The sequence below is a fragment of the Fusarium phalaenopsidis genome (genome assembly GCF_050370095.1).
Source record: "Fusarium phalaenopsidis strain FUZ10S chromosome Unknown contig_32302, whole genome shotgun sequence".
NCBI classification, from domain to species: domain Eukaryota; kingdom Fungi; phylum Ascomycota; class Sordariomycetes; order Hypocreales; family Nectriaceae; genus Fusarium; species Fusarium phalaenopsidis.
Genome location: NW_028145405.1, coordinates 3,975,907 through 3,998,706, shown reverse-complemented (window position 1 = coordinate 3,998,706; position 22,800 = coordinate 3,975,907). Strand labels below are relative to the sequence as shown.

The window sequence follows — 22,800 nt, the reverse complement described above, 5'->3', positions numbered from 1 at the left end:
CTAGGGCGGTGAATCTGTCCCAGCAGCTCGGTGCAGCAAGCCAGCACGTCTGGTGGATAAGATAATCTCCTCGAGCCGAGTTTCAAAAAAGTCCTGAACTCTTGGGTCACCGACAAGGCAAACAAGGCAAGGGACAGCATGGTACTTTGTCGAGATGGCCCATTGTATTTCTCTACGCTAACTCGCTCGCAAGCGGAAACTGATCCCGTTGGCTGGCCCGGTTCTCTGGGAACGAGCATGGATTTGGGCCCGTCTGTTTGTGTTTGCCTTGGCCAGCGTGACCTTACAGTGCGGTCAAGATGCCTCCTTTTACTGGTCAAGTATGGCGAGCGGTCAACTCGGGGTAAACATCTCTGTTGGTATGTTCTGTCAGCAATCCAGCCGCAACACCATGGTATCAAGGGATACTCACGTCCTCCGCTGAAGAGGCATCTCTTTCCGGACCCTCTCCAATCCATCGAGGTCAATTTCAACGAACCCAATCTCTCCCACGGCACCCTCTTCAGCTGTCCCCTCGGGCACATCTTTGGGGTCGGAAACGACACCCTTGAGCTTGAGGACGACCCGGCCCCAGGGGTCAGCAACGATGCTCTGCCCCCAGCTCGCCCTCTTCTCGTTGTGCCGTCCTACCTGCGCCGCAGCCACCACGTAACTCTGCGTCTCAATGGCTCGCGCTCGCAGCAGCGTCTCCCAGTGTGCTGCACCTGTGCGGAGCGTAAAGGCGCTCGGGTACGTTAGCACCTGCGCGGGATGTCCGGTCCAAGGGCTGCCCGGCCCCGGCTGAGAGAGCAGCAGGCCCGGCTCCGGAAATCGGAGGTCGAAGCAGATGAGGCTCCCGATCCGGCCGACGGGCGAGTCAAACGGCGGGGTGAGTGCGGGGCCGGGCCGCACGGTGGCGCTCTCCCGGAGGTTGCCATAGTCAAAGACGTGGAGCTTGTCGTACGACGCCGAGTCGACGACGGCCCCGTCGGCTCCGATGTACAGCGCCCGGTTGAGGATGCGGTGCACGGCAGCGCCGGGTTCGGGCTCGGGGCGGTGGTGGATGCCTACGTGCACCGCGACGCTGTGCTCCCGCGCCGCATCCTGCAGGCCCTTTACAAAGGGCGACGTCTGCTGTGCCTCGGCGAGTTCGAGAGACGTCTGACCGTCGGGCGCGATGTAGTCGGACGCCTCAGGGAGGAAGAGTACCTGTCATGTATACCGTGTGAGCAAGTGCTCAGATGACAAGAGTGTATCGCCGTTGTGGAAGAGCAAGACATGGCAAAGAAAGAGAGAGAGAAAAGGAGAGACATATGGAGGGGGTTGCTGGTATGTCTTGGAGAAATCGGCCCTTGGCCATGTCTCACGGTTCAAGACGAACCGCATCTCGATCAGCTGGAGCCCGCCCTTTCAAAAGCGTCTGTGTGAGATCTGACAAACCCTTCCCCTTTTCCCCAGACGTTGATCTCGATCTAGGGATGTCTCTTCTTGGCTGAACACTTGTCTCGCCTCTTTGAACATGTCAACCTCTTATACGTTGACCATGACATTTCTTTTTCTTCTCCTTGCTCTCTTTTCACTCACCTTGGCTCCTCCACGCGCGGCTTTCGCCACCAGCCTCACACACTGTTCCAGATTCCCCTTGACAGATGCCGTGGAGCAGATCTGGCCGACCGCCTGTACGATGAGGTCAGCTCTAGTTCATGCCAACGGGAAAGCAGGGGGGATCCCCCTTGTCTGTCTTGGATGCAAAAAAACTGACCGCAATCGCCATGGTGAGTCTGTGTATTCGAGATGTGAGTTATAACACGAAGGATTTCTTCTGGCTGTCTCCCTTGACACTGCTACTGGCTGAGGGGAGTGACTCCGTGTAACGTTCCTGAGCTGGGCGTTTTTCAGGGCCAGAACTTGTGGCGGTTCTCTTTAAGGGCGTCAACTCTGCTCACGAGGTCCAAGGGAATGGGCACGCAAGTATCTCGAGTCACTCCTCTACAAATACCCTCAAAGTTGATAGAGGAGAGGAAGAGAGGGGAAGCGTGATGCCGCCATAGTCCCACTTTTCCACACAAGACGTGAAGCATTTGTCAGACCAAGAGCTGCCGTCACTCGCTCACTCTGTACTCAAGAAAGAGACTCTCCCTTTTTGTCGATTGGAATGTTCTCGTCACGATAGAGAATGCATCAACCCAAGTCTCCGTGTCAAGAGGTTTCCTCGTTCAATTCTACCTATCTGACAATTCTCTCTTTCCATGACCTGACTCTACAGGCCTGGCTTGAGCAACTCCTGGGCTTGACCTGATACCCAAAAAGCTCCAAAAGGTACTACAAGAAACAGGCAAGACTGCGCTCCTTGAATGCGCACACATGGCAATGGCCTTCCTATCCTCTCACAAGATTCCTAGAGGCAGACAACATCTCGCAATGAATGCAAAAAGACTGCATTTCCCTGTGCTTTCTTCCTATGCCTCAAAACACAACACAACAAACGCCAGGCTAAGTTGTTAAAACGTCACAAAACAAACTTTGGCGCAGGGTATCTTCCCCAATTCCTCACTCCTCGCCTTGCTTGCGTCTCCCCCCTTTTCTTCCCTCGACTTCCTCTGCTGTCCACTTCCATTACTCGCCGCTTTTTTATTCAGCTTAGATGGCTTCACTTGGGATTTGATGCGTCCAAGCGCAGATAGGCCCCCTGCAGTGCCTTGTGCTCACGCCCGTCTCTCTCCAGCACCGAGACCCAATCCCGTAGTTGTATGTTCCTGCCCTTCTCCTTGTCTTCTCGCCATGTTCCGAGTCGGTTGCGTCCTTCCGTTGTCATGGCCATGTTGACCGGTGCCGCCGCCGCGACCGACCCTCCCGTTCCTTTACCAAGTCCGGACGGGTTTCTCGTAGGTGTGCTAGCCCCACTGCCTCCACGTCCAACGTTCATCCAGTCGTACGTCTTGCCCGTCTTCTTTTTGCCGAAAAGGCCGCCCTTGCCTCCTAGACCGGCAAAGAGACTGCTTGTCGTGTTCTGGCTCTGGTGGCTGTCCAGCTCAGCTGCCTTAGCCTGCTGGTTCTTCTTCATCTCCTTCTTGGTCATGGTCTTCTGCGATTCCGGAGCCGTGGTTCCCGGAGTACCGGGAGCCACGCTGCCAGCACGTGAGGTCGTGCTTCCAGAGTCAGGGATACCATCCTTGCGCTTTTGTCGCTTTCGCAACCGCGCCTCTTCCCAGTCACGTTCCTGTCGCGCAAGGTCGCGCATCGTAGTCGTCATGTAAGATGAGATCTTTGGTAGCTTGACAGGTGGAGCTCCGTTTGTCAATCCAGCGCCGTCGGCAGAGCCTGTATAGTGTGAGCATGAAATTGGCCATGTTACTACGAGTATACTCACGCTTCAATGGATTCGTGCCTTCCCCATTCGCACTCTCCACTCCAGCCGCATCCGCGCCCTCAGCTGGCTTCTCGATTGGCTGTAGAGGCTCCGCATTCATGGGCGCAGCAGCTGGTGCCCAGTCTTCAGGCACATCGCCGTGAGACGTCTTCTGCCGGTTCGTCGCCACAACGTGCGCGTCCTCCAAAAGCCCTCTAAGCCTTTGTTTGGATGCAATCGACAGCAACGCCAACTGATCAACCAAGTATGCATCATGAGGAATATAGGAGCCTGTTGTCTGGACTAGAGCAGCGTCCGGACCCTGCGCCGTCTTGATGTTGACCTTGGGGTAAGGAAACTGTTCTGGCAACCTCATCTTTCCCATGGTCTGGCTGTTGTTCTTGAGATCCAAGTTGAGAGAGAGATGGTGCTCTCGAGCGATTTTATCCGCTCGTCGGTGAAGCGTTGCCACCATAAGGAACGGGTCACCGATCTCTTGAGTTCGTTGCACAGCAAGTCGCATCGAAGACTCAGACCAAGCTCTCTCTGCTTGCTGGGCAGCGAACTGTTCCTGAGTCTGGTCGGGTGTCGATTGAGCAGGTTGATTCGCAGGGCCTGCGCCGTAGAAGCTCCCCTTGGCTCCCGGCGGATGGTGGGCGAATCCTGTCCTGGCTTCGTCGAACCCGGTTGAGTAGAGCTCGTTCATGTATTGTTCCTCAGCGCGTAGATCAATGCCGGTACCAGCAAGCGAGTCTGTCACGTCGTACTCATAATCTTTTGTCGGGCGCTCGGCTGGCCTCTGTGGCGGCCCCATGGCTCCAGGCCCTTGAGCTGGAGCAACAACGGGAGCCACGGCAGGCGCGGGTACAGGCGTCATCGTCGCGTTTGTGTACTGAGGCATAGGCGGGTGATGCGGTGTTTGAATCGGGGGCGTCGAATTCGGTCGGGCGTCTGGAAGATTGAGGCCAGGCGTGGTGTGGCCGTTGGTGTAGGGCGTGGCATAGGGTTGCGGCAGAGCAGGACTATGCGCATACGCAGGGGAATTTGCAGCGGCAGGAGGCGTTCCGGTAGGCCCGGGACTCGCGGCGTAGGGAGATGTAGCGTAAGGCGACTCGGGCTGTGATGGAGGACCGTCGGTTCGGACTCGCTTCTGAGGTGGGAGTGCAAAGCTCGATTGTGACGCGGCGGGCGAGGGCGTGGGCTGAGGGGGAGAGAATGCGCGCGGCGGCACCTGCGCCTGAGGTTGAGGTTGAGCCATGGTCAAGACTCCAGAGCCGAGTGACTGAGGTGCGAGCGGGAGGCGGAAGGAAGCAGAGGTGAGTAGGTGCTAGCTCAGCAGGCAGAGGAGCCTGTCACGTTAGTCGCGACGCCTCCCATTCGACGCGCTCAATCTCGACTGGGCTCTGGGGAAAGTTGGCGATGTGATCGGAAAGAGGCAATTTCGGGTGCACAAGGTAGATCCGCCGCGCCGCGAGATGGGGCTGTTGAATACCGTCGTGGAGTCGAGATGATGCTTCGCTGGGGGAGGCTATGGAGGAGGAAGCTCTGCCTGTAAAACGAAGGTCGCGTAGTTTTAAAGTCACGTGCGCAGAGCAGAGCCTCCCTCCCAACTAGGAAGCCACAAACGGCTAGGCCGGATTTTATCCGCCTGCCGCCTGCCATTGAGCGCGTTAGCCTTTTATGCCCGCGACGCCCGCCTACCTATTCAATTCCAGGCATTCAAGCTTCATCCATCCCTGCGATTGATTGCTATTGTCGCTCTTTGTGCATCACGGCCCTCTGCATGCGCGCGTTGCTCGGGGCCGCTCTGTACTAATACTCTAGCGTTTCTCTAGTTGATGCGACTGGTCGCCAACACCAGGCGCCCGCGCAACGATGGCATCCAAACGAAAGGCATCAGCGATGAACGCGGCGGCGGCGGAGGAGCCCGTAGACCCTTCAGACGAGCTCATGTTCCTCTGTTTGGGAGGCGGTAACGAAGTCGGTCGGTCATGTCACATTATCCAGTACAAGGGAAAGACGGTCATGGTAAGCGGTTGAGAGGTCTCGAACAAAGGATCCGTCTAACAGCCATCACCAGCTTGACGCCGGCCAGCACCCTGCTTACGATGGGCTCGCTGCCCTCCCCTTCTATGACGACTTCGATCTCAGCACCGTCGATGTGCTCCTAATCAGCCAGTAAGCCGCCCCCTTCTTCCCACTCGTGCGACGATATAGGCTGGACAGGGCGAGGGACGACCTTGATGTGATGTGATGGAACGGACAGTATTTACTTGTCCGCGACCTGTATCGTGTTCGCGTGATATCTTCGCTTTGTATGCCAGATCAATACAATACAGTCTTTCCCGCTCCCCTACGTCCCTGCTCTTTTCGTCCTTGTGATGCCGTCCTGTCCTGGAATGCCCGTCGTCGACCTGACCAGAGCAATCCAATGAGGATTCCCAGCTAACAGGGCATAGTTTTCACATTGACCATGCGGCGTCTTTGCCGTATGTACTCGCAAAGACCAACTTCAGAGGACGTGTATTCATGACGCATCCTACCAAGGCCATCTACAAATGGCTTATCCAAGACAGTGTCCGAGTGGGCAACACATCGTCATATCCAACATCGCAGCCCGTCTACACGGAGCAGGACCATCTCAATACGTTCCCGCAGATTGAGGCTATCGACTATCACACAACTCATACCATCTCCTCCATCAGAATCACACCTTACCCAGCAGGCCATGTGCTCGGCGCGGCGATGTTCCTTATCGAGATTGGTGGGCTCAACATCTTCTTCACTGGAGACTACTCGCGAGAGCAAGATCGACACCTGGTTTCTGCAGAGGTTCCTAAGGGCGTCAAGATTGATGTTCTCATCACTGAGTCGACTTATGGCATTGCCTCCCACGTTCCTCGTCTGGAGAGAGAACAGGCCCTCATGAAGTCCATCACAAGCATCCTCAACCGAGGTGGCCGTGTGCTCATGCCCGTCTTCGCCCTGGGACGTGCCCAAGAGCTCCTCCTGATTCTCGACGAGTACTGGGGCAAGCATGCTGACTTCCAAAAATACCCCATCTACTACGCCAGTAACCTGGCGAGAAAGTGTATGCTTGTTTACCAGACTTATGTCGGCGCCATGAACGACAACATCAAGCGTCTCTTCCGTGAGCGCATGGCTGAAGCCGAGGCTTCTGGAGATGGTGCCGGCAAGGGTGGACCTTGGGACTTTAAGTATATTCGCTCTCTGAAGAACCTCGACCGATTCGACGACGTTGGTGGTTGTGTCATGCTTGCCAGTCCTGGTATGCTGCAGAACGGTGTCAGCCGAGAGCTGCTGGAGCGCTGGGCACCTAGCGAGAAGAACGGTGTGATCATTACTGGTTACAGTGTCGAGGGCACCATGGCCAAGCAGATCATGCAGGAACCAGATCAGATTCAGGCCGTCATGTCTCGCAGCATGGCTGGTGCTCGTCGAATGCCTGGAGGCGACGGCGAGAAGGTTCTCATTCCTCGAAGATGCAGCGTTCAGGAATACTCTTTTGCTGCTCACGTCGACGGTGTCGAGAACCGCGAGTTTATTGAAGAGGTTGCGGCGCCTGTTGTTGTATGTTGGCTCCCCTTTCTACTAAACAGACCACAAGCTAATATCTATCGCAGATCCTCGTCCACGGCGAACAGCACAACATGATGCGTCTCAAGTCAAAGCTTCTTTCGCTCAACGTAAACAAGACTGTAAAGGTCAAGGTCTACTCTCCTCGCAACTGCGAAGAACTTCGCATCCCCTTCAAGGCCGACAAGACTGCCAAGGTCGTCGGCAAGCTTGCCTCCATCCAGCCGCCCCAGAACATACACCTTGACCCTGCCACCGCGCCTCCTCTTGTCACTGGAGTGCTTGTGCAGAACGATTTCAAGCTTTCACTCATGGCCCCCGAGGATCTGCGCGAGTACGCTGGTCTTAACACCACTACCATCACCTGCAAACAGCGTCTGACCCTTAGCGCTGCGGGTATTGACCTGGTCAAGTGGGCTCTTGAGGGCACATTCGGTACTATTGAGGAGCTGCCAGAGATGCGTCGTGCCAAGAACGGCGCCAACGGTGATGCGGCCATCACCGACGGTGAGACTCACCCGGAGGAGGCAGATGAAGAGGTAGCCAGCCTCGTCGCGGCGTATCTGGTGATGGGTTGCGTTTCTGTACGATACCGCACAAACGGCGAGGTCGAGCTCGAATGGGAGGGCAACATGCTCAACGACGGCATCGCCGACTCTGTCATGGCCGTCCTCTTCTCCGTCGAGAGCTCACCTGCCGCCGTCAAGCGTTCCTCGGCCAAGCACTCTCACTCGCACGAGCTCCCTGCCGCAAACCCTCACCACTCTGCAACCCCTGAGGAACGCCTCGAGCGTCTGCTGTGGTTCCTAGAGGCACAGTTCGGCCAGGACAACGTCGCCCCCGTCGCAACACCCAAGCTGCCCCCTATTCCCAAGGAGGAGGCGCCCGAGGGCAAGGTTAAGGATGAGGACGCCATGGAGGAGGATGGCGATGAGGATTCGCAGCTCGAGGAGAGACAGCGCAAGGAGATTGAGAGATTACACAAGATTGGCATCCCCGTGCCCGGAGTATCGATCAAGGTAGATAGATTGACCGCCACGGTGTGGCTGGAGGACCTCGAGGTCGAGTGTAACAACAAAGTCTTTGCCGACAGAGTCAGGGCTGTCGTCGAGCGGGCTGTCGAGGTGACGGCGCCTCTCTGGGGTTGAAATTACGGGATAGCTCCATGGGTGTGTATTTAATGACTACAAGTCATGTAGCAAGCTTCATAAATTTAAAAGGGACACAGGTCGTTTCGTTGGTTTAGCAGTTATCTAGTCGAGCAAGAAGGCTCAGACCAGTATTTCTAACAGTGCACTATGTTACCTATGGTACAATAACAAAACAAAAAAACCAAGAGTCTACTACTATAACAAATGGTTCACCATTCCTTGACCAGCCCGTATTATCCCAGGTAATCCTTCAACTCCTCCGACTCTTCCAACAGGGTCTGGAACGAGAATGGCGCAAAAGGCCAACCCGCAAACTCGGCAAACTTGGAAAAGGACTCGACCCAAGCAAGACGCAGAGAGTGCAACATGGCACTAGTACCCTCCATACACACCAGAATAGCAATGGCTGGTGATAGGTTAGCAACATGTCTCCAGCGGACCAAGACGGGCACGACTTACTCAGGAAGAACCACATAAAGAAGCAGACAACAATCATGATAACGCCAAGAACACCAGGAGTAGTGAGAGCGGGACCAAGGGTCATGCTCCAGAGCACAATGCTCAGCTGCTGATGGGCCAGGGACAGAGCCCAGAGACGGAGGTAGGAAGCAGTGTGAGACACACAGTTCAGACAGAACTCTGCAAGCCAATTAGTATCGTAACAGACATTACTCATAACAAAAACGTACCGATGGTGTGGATAACCTGGTGAATCATGACCTCGCTGAACTCAAACTCCTCGTGCTCCTCATCGATGTTCTGGGAGATCATAGCAACCCCCTCGCCATCATCGAAGCTGTTGCCGTGACCATTGCCTTGGGCATCATCGTCGTCACCATCCAAAGCACTAACTCGGGATGTCTCTCCTATGCTACGGTAACCCTTAGCGCGTGCTCGGTTGTGCTCCCATCGAAGGTAGAAAGGCTTAAGGAAGAGCAGGATGGGCACCTGGGCAAAGGCCAGCAGCAATAGGATAACTTGCACGGTGGCTTGTCCAGGATACAGCTGCTCATCCAAGTTTCCGGGCTGCAGGAACATGTAAATCAACATGTTCAGCAAACCAGGGGGCTGGCGTCCAGTTCCAAGCCAATCCACGGACCACTTGTACACGATGCAGATGACAAGGTAGCCAAAAATGGACTGGAAGAAAATCATGCCCGGGATAAAGTTGCCCCAGATGTCAATGGGCTTCTTGAAGTGGCGGGCGTTGATGTAGGCGAAGCAGAGAGAGTACGTCATGTGCGCCCAACCGAGAATGATACTCATCTTCATCTTGTAACTGTTGCTGAAGAGAAGATCATTCTCAGTACCGTGCCAAGCATAGTCTAGACCGAAGGGGTAGCGGTGGCCATGCTCGTTCAACACGGCAGTAATAGGAGTCGAGTTAGTGTAGCCCTCGGGCTTCTTGAACTCCCAGGCACTGTCGAAAAGAGTCATCGACTTGGAGAAGGCATCGTTGTAGATAAGACCGGTAAAGATGGAGAAGACAGCCATGACCAGAGCAATGTATCGACCGTAGAAGATCATGGCGAAGAGCTCGAAAGTGACCTTCTTGAGCGACTTCTCCCAGTAGATCATAGCAAGAGCAGCCGAAAGCATGATGATGGCGTGGCCAAAGTCACCAAACATGACAGCGAACAGGAAAGGGAAAGTGACAAAGACAGGAATGGCCGGGTTGACTTCCTGGTAGGTGGCAGTACCATAGGCGTTGACAATGGTCTGGAAACCCTCGGTGATCTTGTTGGTCTTCAGGTAAGTTGGCGGCGTCTTGTTGGTTTGGATCTTGTTGATGATGGAGGGAACCGAGAGACCAGCTCGGTTCGTGACATCTTGCAGCGTCGTCCTGATCAGGGGAAGATCGTTTGTAGGAACCCAGGCCTCAGCAATGAGGGTTCGGCGGGCGCTGTCGTACGAGAAGTTGTTAAGGGCACTGTATACAGCCTTCTCTTTGGCAACGAGAACCATCCAGGCAGACAGAGACTGAGAGATCTGGTTGAGCTCAGCCTGAAGAGTAGCCTGAGTGTTTTGAAGGACATTCTGGACATCCTCAAGACGGTTGTTGACCTCGTGGATCTGGTCACGTCGGAGATCGCTGTTCTCGTCGACGTTGTAGACCTCAGCGCCCATAGACTCCGAAATCTTGCGGATCTTGGCGAGAATCTCCTTGCCGTGTGCGAAGATAACAAAGACGTTCTTGTTGATAGCCTCGTTGTTGGTGGGGTCAATCAGCGGCTCAGGAATCTCAGACTGGTTCATGTACAGGTTGCCACGCAGAGTTCGCCAGAGGATACGCTCAAAAGCGCCAACTCTGTCCCTAGCGATGACACCAGCAACAAAACCAATGTTCATTCCCGAGAAGGATCGCTCGACGTCAGCAGCCCCCTGGTGTTGTTCAATGTCCGAGAGCAGGGGAGCGTCATCATTGTCGGTTGAGGCACGAATCTCGTCGACATTGCCGTGGGCACGATCGAAGAAGCTGCCGGCCTCGCGCAGAACCCAGCGCCACTCAGTCAAGTCTCCCTCGCGTTTCTTCAGAGTCTCGTAGCTCTCGTTCAGGGCAGAGACTCGCTGCTCGAGCTTCTGGCTTCGTTCGGAAAGCTCATCGATCTCGGAAGTCGAAGGCGAGGCCAGTCGTTCAACGTCGAGGTCGAGCTTTCGGAGGGGAATGCCGATCTTGTCCATCTGGGAGTAAAAGTATCCTGGGGGTTGTTAGGGAGAGCTTTTGTGGATGCCTAGGGATGACGTACGCAGCTGTCGTTCAACATTATCGAGGCGTCGGATCTCCTGAGTAAAAGTGCGCTGAAAGGCACTGACATTCTCGTTGAGCTGGATGAAAGCAAGATGTTAGACGATGTTCTCGATTGATGAATTGATGGACTCCAAGCTTACGTCGCGGAACTGGCAGAGACCAAGCTCGCCAAGAGCCGTAACGACCTCGCGGCCAATTTCGTTAGAGACATAGAGCTGGACCATACTCATGTCCGCCGAGCGGAACGGGGTGTCCTGTTTGGGAGCCATGGTGACGCCGCTGAAGCACCAAGGCTTTTGATAGTCGTTGAGTTGGAGCTTGTCAAGGAGCAAGGCACGCTCGGCGCGGTTACGTCGCAACGTTGGTTTGCCACGGGGCCTTGTTGTTCCGCATTACAGGTCACGTGTGCTCCACTGCTGTGTGGCATGCACTGCCATACCACAGCTTGCGCCACTGACCCCTGGATAAGGCCGAAGCTTTCCAGGTCTTTGATAAGGTTGTTTTCAGAGCAATCAGAGATAGGCTGGATAACTAGGGGTGTTCAGATCCGCATAGATAATTTATAGTCGTTGTCATTTCTGTATCGGAGTTGCTGATTGCATATAGGCCATTATTCGCACTCTGCCGTCGTTACCGCCGGAGGGGAGCAAGCTCAGCACATGTAATCAAAGCAGTACTTGAGTGGTTGTTAGAGGTTAATACCTTTTTTTCCTCGACCTCAATATGCATGAAACACTGTAGTACTACTAACCTTACAAGTATCTGGTAAGTTGTTCCGTCAGTTGAGATAAGGTTTCGAGACCGAGAAAGTATTGGTGTGGAAACATCTACACTCACTCAACAAAACTTTCAATACACATCAACTGCCAGAACAAATAAGTCAAATTGACCAGTTCGTAAAGTCATTATCTAATTATCCGCGGTTTTTCTCTATCGTCATCTTCATGTGTCAAAAACGCTTTCGCACAAAAATGACTTCAACTTTTACCGCTAATTCTCAACGCTGTACGCCCCGGATATCTGATCAAGATGCAACCAAAACCCAGCCATTCAAATCCGTGCCAGAAACACCGTCAAATCGAACAGAGTAGAGATCCAAATCGTGATGCTGAACCGCGCATCAGCCTCGGCGGCCGCTTACAGCCGTCGGCCGAACATGAAAGTCCCGTACATGCCTCCGACGTCGGCCTCGGCTACCGGGATCTTCCTCATACCCCAGCTCTCAGCGCCCAGCTTCCACCACCGGGCGCCGTTGTCGATGGTAGTGCCGTCCGAGTTCATGCGGACTAGCCAGTAGCGGCTACCAAATTCCTTCGGCGTCCACCCCACCCGTTCAAGGTTCTTCTTCGCCTTGGCCGCTCGTTCGTATGCACGCTCCTCGAGTTCGATAACATGCAGCGGGGCGGACCCTGGGTTCAGCAGCGCACTAGCACTTCCGATGATGGTATCCAGGTCAGAAACATCGAGGTATCGGAGGGAGTGGGGGATCCACTGTCCCTCCTGGTAGAGAAGCTGGTGGATATCTCGGAGATCGAGACCTCGTCCGATGGCAAGCTCCTCCAAGTGCTGGACAAGTGGAGTGAGAAGAGGGATCTGCGAGGGATCCATCCTGCTTCCCTTCAGGCTCAGGGAACGGATGGAGGCTGGCAGACGAGGGAGGATGGCATCAACATCAGCCTTCCCAAGCAGCAGGTGGCTGCTCGCATTTGTAGCGAGACTGAGGACGGTGATCGTCTGAATAATAGCAGGGTGCGTTGTAATAAACTTGACAACGACCTCAGAAGACAACTCCCGGCACTTGGCCAGGTTCAGGTGAGTGAGTCTCGCCGTCTCAGGCAGACTCTGTAGCGCCTTGTCGGTCACCCGAGTTCCAGCAAGGTCGAGGTGCGTAGCTTTTTCAAGCCGAGGCAGGATGGCCTCAAAGACGGAGCCCGGCAAATTCAGGCACTTGTGGAAGGAAACTCGAGTAAGCGTCAGAGAATCGGGCCAGGGCGACGACTGGACCAGGCTCGTAAAGGCGTTCTTGAAGTAGGGAGAGGAGCAGCCACAGAAGTCGACGGCTCGGAGACGGGGCATATCAAAGAACAGCTTCTTGATCACCTCGGGTCCCAAATCCTCATCGATGTACTCCTGGGCCAGAAACTCCTGCAGGTATGGGGTCAGCTCCAGACATTTGAACAAGGTCTCGGTAGTCAGGTTTCGAGTCTGAGCTCTCTCGCTCTGGGTAGAGAAGATGGTGGAAGGGTTAAAGTGGCTAAAGTCAAGCCGCCGCACGATAGAGGCGAGCGCTGGGTACTCGGTGATGGTAGCCAGGAACTTGCGGAAGATTCTCGAGTGGGGGATCGTGATATGACGGTAGAGAGTGTTGAGCGTCGCGGCGTGGATGGATCGCGAGGTCAAGAGAAGGGCCATCAAATCAGCATTGCGTGGTGTGAGGCCGTTTGGAGGAATCTCGATGACGAGAAGATCGATAATCGCACCTAGGATCGACATGTCAGTGCGCAGGCCCTCTTTAATAACAAGGGGACTGGGGTGCGCGAGGACCCAGGACCCCCAATTCTGGTAGTTGAGTTGACTTACCCAGGACTTCGCTGGGGAGACGCTCGAGAGGAGAGGTTCCGGTCTGGTAAGTAGGGTGGGAGACCTTCTGAACGGGAACAGCTGGGGCTGGAGAGCTCCATGTCATGGACAGCTTGTGCAGGTCCTCGCAGCTACGGCTGGCGGCCTTGCCCTTGATGGGGATTTGCTTCCAACCACGGAAGTTATCCGCAGGAAACCAAAACCCATGGAGCCGACTGTGAGGCTGCGTCAGAGGAGCCTGGAACGACGGCTGTGCAATCTCAACGGAGGGTGAGGGTGATTCATCGAATACCTCTTCCGTCCCTTGAGTGTAGGAGGAAATCTTGGACCGTGTAAAGGTCTGCGCGAGGCCGTCGTCGTTCTCCCTCACGGAGGAGAAGGACGAGCGGGCCGTCTTGTCGCTGTTGCTGTTGGGGGAGTCGGGACGAGACATCTTTGCTTTGAGGAGGGCAGAAAGGTCAAAGTGAGGCACCCCGTGGTGCGTAGGGCTCAGCGGGACGGCCATACGAGTCTAAAGACGAGAGGAGAGTGCAATGGCCGACCCTGAAGAGGGCGGGAAAAGAATCAGGACGGGAGCGAGGGTTAAGAATGTGGATGCGTTCGTCGAAGAGCTTCGCCTGTTCTCAGCGAAGATCGTGAGTCCAGCGAAACGAGTCACACGGAGAGTGTTGGTTGGTGGCCAACCCAACGGCTGGCAAAAAGTTGGCGGAGGATAAAAAAGGCTGATAGTTGAGCAACTGCGGTGGCGTAGTATGAGCCACCGGATCCGGAGGCTATACGGTTATGTAAGAGTAAAGGCGAGGACCAAGGCGGGGGGCCCGATGACGAAAGGGTTTGTCGATATCGGAGGGTGAGGTTGATCGGTAGTTGAGAGAGATTCCAAGATGAGGATCTAGGTCTAGGCTTGTAAGAGTCGAAAAATCTTGACAACAGAAAACAAGGGAACAGACGAGGGCGACCAGGCGCATCGGGCTCGGGGCCTGGATATAAAGTGTCACGGAGCTAGAGCCACGACTCCACGAGCCACGAGGGGAGCCACCCCCGGCGGAGGCGAGAGTCACCTTCTGGAGCCTCTGCTGGAGCCCTCATGACGAGGGTAGGGTGTTAGAGGGTCCAAACACCAAAGGCGGGCCTGAGCGACCGACGAGCAAAAGAAGCGCCACCCGGGGGGCCAGCCACGCCCAGCAGCCAGGGTATTTTGCCAGGGACGTTGGCGAAAAAGCGTGTTGGCATGCACGGGGCATTAGCTCAGGATCGCACAATATTGGGTAATGGAAATCGAGGACTGGATCTTTCGGGGCCGTGACCGTCAGGTGAGCAACACACCACGACCACGGGGAAGGGCTGGAAGGCTTGGAACTGGAACCGATGGGGGAGTGAGAGGAGAGAAGACGAAAGGAGACTTGAAAGCACGGCCATCCGTGGCAAGGAACCCCCCATGATGATCTATCTCATGGCATGGCAATAGCATGGAAAGACAGACCATACAAGGCCATGAGCCGCCAGCCTGGGCTGTGGGTGGTTGAGTCTCCAAAAGCCGTTGCCGCTCAGTTTTCCAGACAAAGAAAAGATTCGACTGACTCCCGCTGGCGCCGGGTCGGCCTTGAAGAGGTGGTGGGCAGGCTCCATTGGACGGGACAGGTCAAGATTTGGTAATGGGAACGACGTCGAGGCAAGCCAAGAGAGAAAAAACTCGTCGCCTCCCACAATTGCCCGTTGTCTAGTTTTTTGCACTTGGAAACCATCCTAATTCCTCCAGCGAATATCCCAGACGGTCAAATCTCGCTGAGCATCAGGTGCTTTTCTCCCCAGTTGCACCATCAGCCTCACTCTTTGGTTTCGTTCCCTGGTCGTATATACGAAGCACAGCACAGGACAGCAACGACGACAACAGCAACCTAGACAATTCTCACCCCCCTTGTACAACACTACTACACTGCACTCCGCCGCGCTCTCCCGCTCCGCTCCCGCCAACTGCGGCTTGTACTGGTCAAATGGCCGATGGCCGATGACGCGACAAGGGTCTCTGTCAACGACACCTCCCCCATCGGAAGCTCATACCGAGACAGAACGACCTTGGTGACATTTCCCCCGTCTTGGTTGCTTGCTCGCACACGCACTCGCTCCTCTGCAGAAGCGTAACGTAACGTAATGGCTGCAGGAAGTAAGTAATGGAAATTCAGAAGCCCCTCATTCATCTCTGATCCAGGCGGGGGTGAGAGGAGGAGAAGCAAGATGCAAGCCCTAGGTCTCTTTTTCATCAGATCCGCCGAGATCCTCGTGACCAGGTACCAAGCCCAAGGCATAATTCAAGCCATGCCATTCGACAATGGCCATCCGGGGGCCAGCGCTGTCACTTTGTTTGACCACCGTGTCTGTATTTTTGGAGAGTTGAGGCAGCCCTGAAAGCTTATACAAGAACCAAATCACAATGACGGATAACGGCTGGCCTAGGCATAGCAACCTGCAGAGAGGCTGCTGTAATATGCAATGCCTCAATCAACTGCATACAGGAGAGCGTCTTCATCGCATCCCGCGCTCCAGCCACGCCGAATTCACCGGCTTACTTAACTCGCCCCGATCATGATCAGCGCCGCAATGCCGAGTCCCATGAGCAACACCATTACAAACTCCGTCCTAGCCGCCGGACATGACGGGAAGGACAGTAGAACAAGTAGAACAACGGGAGAAATGAGTAAACAGAATCACGGCCCCCTCTTTTTTTCCTTCGAGGACCGGCAGCGAAGCCGGTCCCTTGAAGAGCTAGGACCCCCAGATTCCCCCAAAGGGGTTGTTTTCGAGTCAATCACCAACCGTCATCTCGCTCCCGGTGGGCGATATCGCTACCGGCACCCCGTTTCGTCCGGCCCTAGTTTGCAAGCGCCAACTCGAGCTTAAACACGCCAGGCCGAGACCGACACACGGCGAAACGACACCGACTCCAGCCGCCGAGGAGTAGTAAAAAAAGAAGGCGAAGCAAAGCCGGCCGCCGGGGGCGCCGCTAACACTAACACAGACGAGACGGCACTTATTACTGATGGGCGGAGTTTGAGAGGGTTCTGCCTGCTCCCTCCCATCCACCCAAACCTGCCATTGTGCGATAATACTCCGGAAGGCCATCATGCATAGACAAGCAGGACAAAGGAGAGAGATGCTGCGAGAGCTGGGACCTCTACCATACGATATCCCATAGTACGACTCGCATCCCGAAACGGCGCATCTAACATGCGATTCAGCATCCAGCACGTGCCCCATATAGTGCCTGGCTTAGGTTGACCAGCAAACCCGGCTTCTCCCTACTTACGGTGTGCTGTAAATTGGATTCGCAGGGTCGAGTTTGCTTCTTTGGGTGATACTGGGGGATGTGCAGCGCCTCATCTGCTAGAGCGAGTGCTCGCTAGGTCGCTTCACCGTGAAGTTAACCCCCTGGGACAGGGCGGTTTGATGACGCCGAGCACCGTGACCACATGACCTCGACTTCGTGACCCGGCTAGAATAGGGGGGCCGTTACGATCATTTGCGAAACTCGGTGCCACGATGTTGAGACCAGAGGAACCCCCGACGTCGAATGCCGCATGCACAGCCAGCTTTACTACAGCACAGCAGGTTGAGAGAGACCTGAAGTGATAACGTGAGCTTCCGCGCCAGCGGCTCCGGAGCGCGGCCCTCGCGCAAGCGCCGTGCAACAACCCGCACCCCCCGGGCCCTATCACCAAAGGCCAGGCCAGGGCAGAAAAAAGCATCGACCATTGACAACGAGCCAGAACCATTTTTACCCCGGATTTTCCAAAACGTCATAGGCTGCCTGCTGCTGCTTTTTCTAGACTTGTCACTTCCCTTTTTTCGCCTCCCCGAATCTCGCACACACACACTCACACTCACGCATACAGCAACGCCCTCTCCGAACTTCCGGGGTTCAGCTTTCTTCTCCGCTCCGTGTGACGTGCTTTTGCTTCTAGTCTCTTGTCCTGGAACGTCCCTCACCTTAGCTTCCAACCTTAGCTTAGTTCTCTCTGCTCTACCCGTTTCTCCTCTTTCTCAACAAGACGCAGGGCCCAGATGTACATGGGCCCCCTCAACAACCTAGGCAAGTGCAGGAACCAGAGACAAACCGTCCGAGCTCTCGCATCATGGCTACGCACCTCCCGGAGCCCAGAAATCTTAGCACAAACCTCCCGCTGCCACAGCTTCGAATCGCCATCGTCTCGTTGGCCAATGCCTCTTGTCTTCCCCTTTCTCCTCCGGACGCCCAGCCCCAGAACTCGGGTCTCATTACCTAACACTTTGCTCTTAGCGGCCCAAGCTTGGTTCTCGTGACACTCAAGACCCCTCCCTCGAATTCGTGTCAAGCTCCGACGGCCCGCTTCTACAACACCACAACACAGCAAACAACCACACAACAACAAATTTGAGCATCGTGACTTTTTGTTTTTTCTTCTTTTCCACCTCTCATCCCTCACTAATACCATTTCGAACATGTGCCTCTATTGGCTAGATCCAATGGTGCCTTCATCTCGTAAGGACCCTCCTCATTTCCCCCGCATTTCGGTAAACCCGTGTATGATCAACCATTGGCATCTCCACGCTCGACTATGCCGCTTTCTATAGAACAGACAACGAATCGACACATCCTCCTTCACACCTCCTCGCATTCAGAGAAAAAGTCGACAAGATGAAACTCCGCCGAACCCTCTGCCCGGCCGGCTGAACATGCCAAATCAAGACGGGTGCTGTATGACCGCGTCCGCCTCCCTCCCAAAAAAAAAAAAAAAAAAAAAAACGCCGTTGTGTGCTTGTAGTACCTATACATGGATCCATTCTACCGGCTGTGTAATCCATTCCAGAACCAATCGTCGATCCCTCGACGAGGCCATCGTGACTTGTCCGTGACTCATGGTGCTGGGCGTCGCCTGACCTACCGGCTGGTCGTCTTCTTGCCTCCCATTTTGAGGCGCTCCTTGCAGTCTTCGCAATACCATTTTGCTACACTCCATTAGCCATCTATTCATCCGTTACAAACGTGCACTCGGCAACTCACCTTTGGATCCTGGTGCGACCTTGAGTCCAACACACTCGAGGTGGAACCACTCACGCGGGCATTCATCCGCATCGCACGCTACCATCTCACCGTAACTGACACCATTGCAATAGCAATAGGTCGGCTCGTCTGCGTCAATGTCTGCGTCATCCTCGTCGCCCTGCATGCTGCTGTTTGTGTCTTCGTCTGCCAACTGAGCAACCGCTGCGTGGATCGTGGGAGCAACCTTCTTCTGGCTCTTCTTAGCACCAGCTGCGTCATTGTTTCTCGACGACCGCGACCGCGATTGAGCCGCTTCCTGGAATGTCGCCAATGCCGGTGTTGACGGCTTACTGGCCCTTCCACTCTTGGTTGTGACTGTCACGCTCTGCGGCGCTGGTGGTACCGATTCGCTCTTACGTTCGTTCTCGTCCGTCTTGGTCTCCTTCTTGCTGCTGGTCGTCGTCGGTGGCGGAGCAGGAGCAACAACCTCTGTCCGCTCGGTGTCTTTCTTGGAGCTTTCCGTCTTGATAGGCACACTGGGCTCCTTGACAGCGTTTGTATCAGCACCGTTTCGAGGCCAATTGGTTGGCTGTGTCCCAGGATCCGGCGTGCCAGCAGGTTTCCCATTAGGCTTGTTAGACGCTGATGATGTCGGTCGTGCCTTGGTACTTTCAACATTTGCGGATTGTATTGAGTTTTGTCGTGCGCGTGTTGGGGCTGGGTTTGGCGTAATCACGGGCGCTGGCGAAGCTCGAACAGGAGCAATCTTCGGCTCGGGAAGCTCTGTGATGACGGGCGACGAATTGACTGCTGGTGACATGCCGGCGACTCCATTCTTACTGAGATCACGGCGTTAGATTCTAGCATGGTAGTGGGGATGGATAGAACATACCTCTTCTTAGACTGGCCGCTCCCTGAGGGAAGCGCCTTTCTCTTCTTGGGCGCTTCAGGAGCAGGCGTTGCCCTCGGACTCGCGGTCTTCGGCTTTGGTGCGGCGGTCCCGAAGACGGTGCTCATGGCGCGTTCCGTTGTCGCGGCCCCGTTGGTTGTCTTTTCCACCTTGCGTCGTTTCTGAGGCGGGTTGCCGTTGTTGGCTGCTGCCGTAGAGATGCCCAGGCCAACATTGGCGCTCTCGGCCGTCTTGCGAGACTTGGCCGTCTTCTTGGTACTCTCGGCCTTATGTTTACCGTCGTGATCGTCCGCTTCGGAGTCGTGGTGGGCATTATGATTAGCGTGATTGTTGTGGTTTCTCGAGTTCTTCTTGGCCTGCACGGCTTGCTTTCGGGCATCGCTTCTAGCGGCTGCCTCTTCGGCCAAAGCCTGTGCTGCAGCAGAGATGGCTGCGGCGCCATCGCGCCGTGTACGGTCAACATGTGATCTCGCAAGGCGATTCTCAGGATACGCCCAGTGGATATCGCTTCCCCATTTGGCCTCTTCGCTGAATTCGTTCTCTAGGTGTGGCCAGACGTCTTCGATACGAGCAAGCTGGGCTTGCAGTGCCTCGTTGGCAGTTGATATAACGTGGTTCTTTTCTTCGAGCGAAACCAGCATTTCTTGGATCTTGACGGCGGTCTGGCGGAAGAGGTGGCGGCGAGGAAGGTTGGAGGGGTCAAAGACCAGGTCCTTGTGGGATTCGTCGACCGACGGTATGGGCTGGAGGGCGTTGTTGATTGCGATGCCGCTCGAGCTATTCTGAGCGCTCATGGGCGCGGAGGCTGGGGCAATTCCGCTCGAGGCCTCATTGTTCGTGCGTGGCTCGGGGAGGGGAGCATTAGCGGCGGCGGCGACAAGTCGAAAGAGCTGCTCCTCGGGCGCAAAAAGTTTGGCATCGACTTCCTTGAGAAGAGTGAAATGGCGAACCAGCTCCTTGGGGAGGGCGGTGACGCAGTCGGCGAAGTGGGTGATCGCTGGGAAGATGTCGATGGGCTGGTCGCCGCCGCCGATCGAGTCTCTACCAGCACCAGAGCGACCCATAGTCGCGGTGCTTCGAGAAGGGTTCGTCCGAGCCTGGCGGACTGGCTGCGACCGGCGTTGCGACAGGCTCTCCGCCGGAGACGCCTTGGCCGACTTCATCGTAGGCGACGCGGGTAGGATGCGAGGATTGAGGCGATCGGGTCTACCAGCTCAAGCGGCGGGACGGACTGGCTGGCGACAGAAAGATTGGGTATGTGCCTGGTGCGAAGGCGACGAGAGGGAGTGATGAGGTGAGTAACAGTTAAATCGACCAGATGTAAAAAGAGTTTAGGTCATTATGTGTCAAATGCCATATGAGGGGAATATGAGCTTGGGAAGAAGAGACGCGAAGGTGCAGATCTTGTTTTCCATTTGAAGGCTTCAGAAAGCGAATGCCGCGGCGGGAGTCCAAGAGTAAGTACGACAGGTACCTCCCGTCTGCACTGGCACCCCCGACTCACAGGTCCACGTCGGCCTCAGGCGCCAGGCGCCCCAACCAGGGCCTCAGCTGCACCACGCGGGCGCTGCAAATCCGGAGAAACCACCTCCCGGCCTCGGATGTTTTTTTCTTATCTGATAAGGGTGCGCGTGGACAGGAATATCGTCATAGGCTCGAAACCAACCAGCTCTTCAGGTCAGTTGAGTGAGAGATGTGCAAATTGTGCCGTCAGCCCAGTAATTGGATGGGTAAAAGGCTCATATGTGATTCTCTTTGAGACAACATGTTCTTCCAACTAGGGATATTCTTGAATGTGCAGTGTATTGCAATATATTGCATCTGATCGCAGACCTAATACCCATCTCAGAGCACCCCAAACTGCATAGCTATATATACACACAAAAGGTCTCAATCCCGCGCCAGAAAACCAAAAGACTCTGCCATAAATAAATGAAAAAGAAAGGGATTTCTTGTTTCCATGAACCTCGGGGTATCACTACTTCCAGTCTATCGAAACACATCACGCCGTAACAGTTACCGCCCGGACCGGCGCCTCTTCGCGGTCCTTCTGCTTCTGCCGCCACTGCCACTCCAACAAGATCCAGATGAAGTCGTGGAGATCAAAGTCGGGCCACAGCGTATCAATGAAAAAGATCTGAGTGTCCTGATGGCACTGCCAGAGCATAAAATCGCTGAGGCGTTCCACTCCGCTGGTTCGAACAAAGATATCTAGAGGGGGGTCGCTTGCTGTGTACATGTGCTTGTCGAGCGTCTCGGCTGTGATCGTCTCGGGGTTTGGCAGGCCAGAGAGGCTGGCTGCGCTGTTTCTCGCCCTGATGCGAGGTGGGGGTGAGTCCGGGTGCAGTGTGGGCGATGACGAATCCCCATCACTGTCTTTCTTGGCATCATCGCCATCCAAAGGCTCCGAGTCCTCGGGCAGAACATCGGGGATCGTAGGCAAGCCTTCGCGGCCATCCAGCTGGCGCGACAGGATCTTTTGCCTAATACGAGAAGGAGAGAATGGGGTGCTTCGGGGAGGAGTGGGAGCAAGGAACTCTTGCACTGTTGATCTGACTGCGGTGGTCATCTCAGCTCTCGATGTGTAGGGGAAGCAAATGTTCAATACGGCCCTGCCCATGCGTTAGTTCTCGTTCAATGCTTCCTTGAAGATGCAAAACCAACTTGTTGTTGTGCTTGGTTCTCGCGACAGCCTTGTCAACAACCTCCAAAACATCGGCTCGAATCATTTCGCGCTGGCCCAGGACGCGGACACGGGCACCGTAACGATCGAGAATGTGACCGTAGTTGGTCAACTGTTCCAGCTTGACCTTGGCCAGCTGCATAAGACCCTCGACCTCGTATTTCGGGCGGTTATAGTTCTCGATACTGAAGGCGTAAACTGTGACGACTTTCACGCCGCACTTGTAGCAAATCTCCATAATCTAAGTACACCAGGTTAGTATTCACACAAGAGTACAGGACAGGCGGTACATGCCCTAGCCAGGGCCTCAAATCCATGATGATGACCCTCTACCGTCTCCATTCGGTGGCTTCGAGCATACCGCCGGTTTCCGTCCATCTCGAAGGACACATGTTGGGGGATAGGGCCTTGCTTCAGGGCACCGATGAGAAGCTCGCGAAGCTGGCGCATAGCCCATTCTCCGGGAGGAGACTCAATAATGACTTTCCGGAGAAAGGAAGATATAGCGTCGGACATGGTGGAGATAGTTGTATTATCGAGGTCTGTGGTTGGTGTACGGGGTATTGAAAAGGGAAAAAAATTGGACGAGATGGCGAACGTGTCGTGTGGACGGTCGGTAAGAGCGCGACTCTAAAGTTGGACGAGAAGGGATAAATATTATGCAAAGTCGAAATAGTTATGGAATCAAAGTCGCATGGCTGATGGGAATCTCGAAAACTGAAATAGGGAAACAAACGATTGTCGGAGGCGAAGATCAGAGACGTGACGACGAGTGTTGACAA

General features: G+C 55.0%; 7 protein-coding genes across 7 annotated transcripts; 1 reads left to right on the top strand and 6 right to left on the bottom strand.

The window, feature by feature from the left end:
* Positions 1-408: 408 nt before the first annotated feature.
* Positions 409-1,753, bottom strand: LRP88_08596 (carbon-nitrogen hydrolase; the record flags this gene model as incomplete). The annotated part of the gene is made up of 3 exons (XM_083245099.1): positions 409-1,188; positions 1,564-1,656; positions 1,742-1,753. 3 exons carry the CDS (start codon positions 1,751-1,753, stop codon positions 409-411), a joined length of 885 nt encoding a protein of 294 aa, XP_083099593.1.
* Positions 1,754-2,629: 876 nt separating this feature from the next.
* On the bottom strand, positions 2,630-4,586 carry LRP88_08595 (uncharacterized protein; the record flags this gene model as incomplete). The annotated part of the gene is made up of 3 exons (XM_083245098.1): positions 2,630-3,107; positions 3,196-3,300; positions 3,352-4,586. 3 exons carry the CDS (start codon positions 4,584-4,586, stop codon positions 2,630-2,632), a joined length of 1,818 nt encoding a protein of 605 aa, XP_083099592.1.
* Positions 4,587-5,203: 617 nt separating this feature from the next.
* On the top strand, positions 5,204-8,073 carry LRP88_08594 (cleavage polyadenylation factor subunit YSH1; the record flags this gene model as incomplete). The annotated part of the gene is made up of 4 exons (XM_083245097.1): positions 5,204-5,356; positions 5,409-5,506; positions 5,788-6,919; positions 6,973-8,073. The coding sequence occupies 4 exons, from the start codon at positions 5,204-5,206 to the stop codon at positions 8,071-8,073; spliced, it is 2,484 nt and encodes an 827-aa protein (XP_083099591.1).
* Positions 8,074-8,309: 236 nt separating this feature from the next.
* On the bottom strand, positions 8,310-11,094 carry LRP88_08593 (H(+)-transporting V0 sector ATPase subunit a; the record flags this gene model as incomplete). Its single annotated transcript, XM_083245096.1, has 5 exons — positions 8,310-8,482; positions 8,536-8,715; positions 8,766-10,775; positions 10,824-10,902; positions 10,966-11,094. 5 exons carry the CDS (start codon positions 11,092-11,094, stop codon positions 8,310-8,312), a joined length of 2,571 nt encoding a protein of 856 aa, XP_083099590.1.
* Positions 11,095-11,962: 868 nt separating this feature from the next.
* LRP88_08592 (uncharacterized protein) lies at positions 11,963-13,838 on the bottom strand (the record flags this gene model as incomplete). The annotated part of the gene is made up of 2 exons (XM_083245095.1): positions 11,963-13,305; positions 13,406-13,838. 2 exons carry the CDS (start codon positions 13,836-13,838, stop codon positions 11,963-11,965), a joined length of 1,776 nt encoding a protein of 591 aa, XP_083099589.1.
* Positions 13,839-18,320: 4,482 nt separating this feature from the next.
* LRP88_08591 (uncharacterized protein) lies at positions 18,321-20,498 on the bottom strand (the record flags this gene model as incomplete). The annotated part of the gene is made up of 3 exons (XM_083245094.1): positions 18,321-18,388; positions 18,444-19,264; positions 19,318-20,498. 3 exons carry the CDS (start codon positions 20,496-20,498, stop codon positions 18,321-18,323), a joined length of 2,070 nt encoding a protein of 689 aa, XP_083099588.1.
* Positions 20,499-21,337: 839 nt separating this feature from the next.
* On the bottom strand, positions 21,338-22,534 carry LRP88_08590 (Decaprenyl diphosphate synthase-like protein; the record flags this gene model as incomplete). The annotated part of the gene is made up of 3 exons (XM_083245093.1): positions 21,338-21,947; positions 22,000-22,259; positions 22,313-22,534. The coding sequence occupies 3 exons, from the start codon at positions 22,532-22,534 to the stop codon at positions 21,338-21,340; spliced, it is 1,092 nt and encodes a 363-aa protein (XP_083099587.1).
* Between the last annotated feature and the right edge of the window lie 266 nt (positions 22,535-22,800).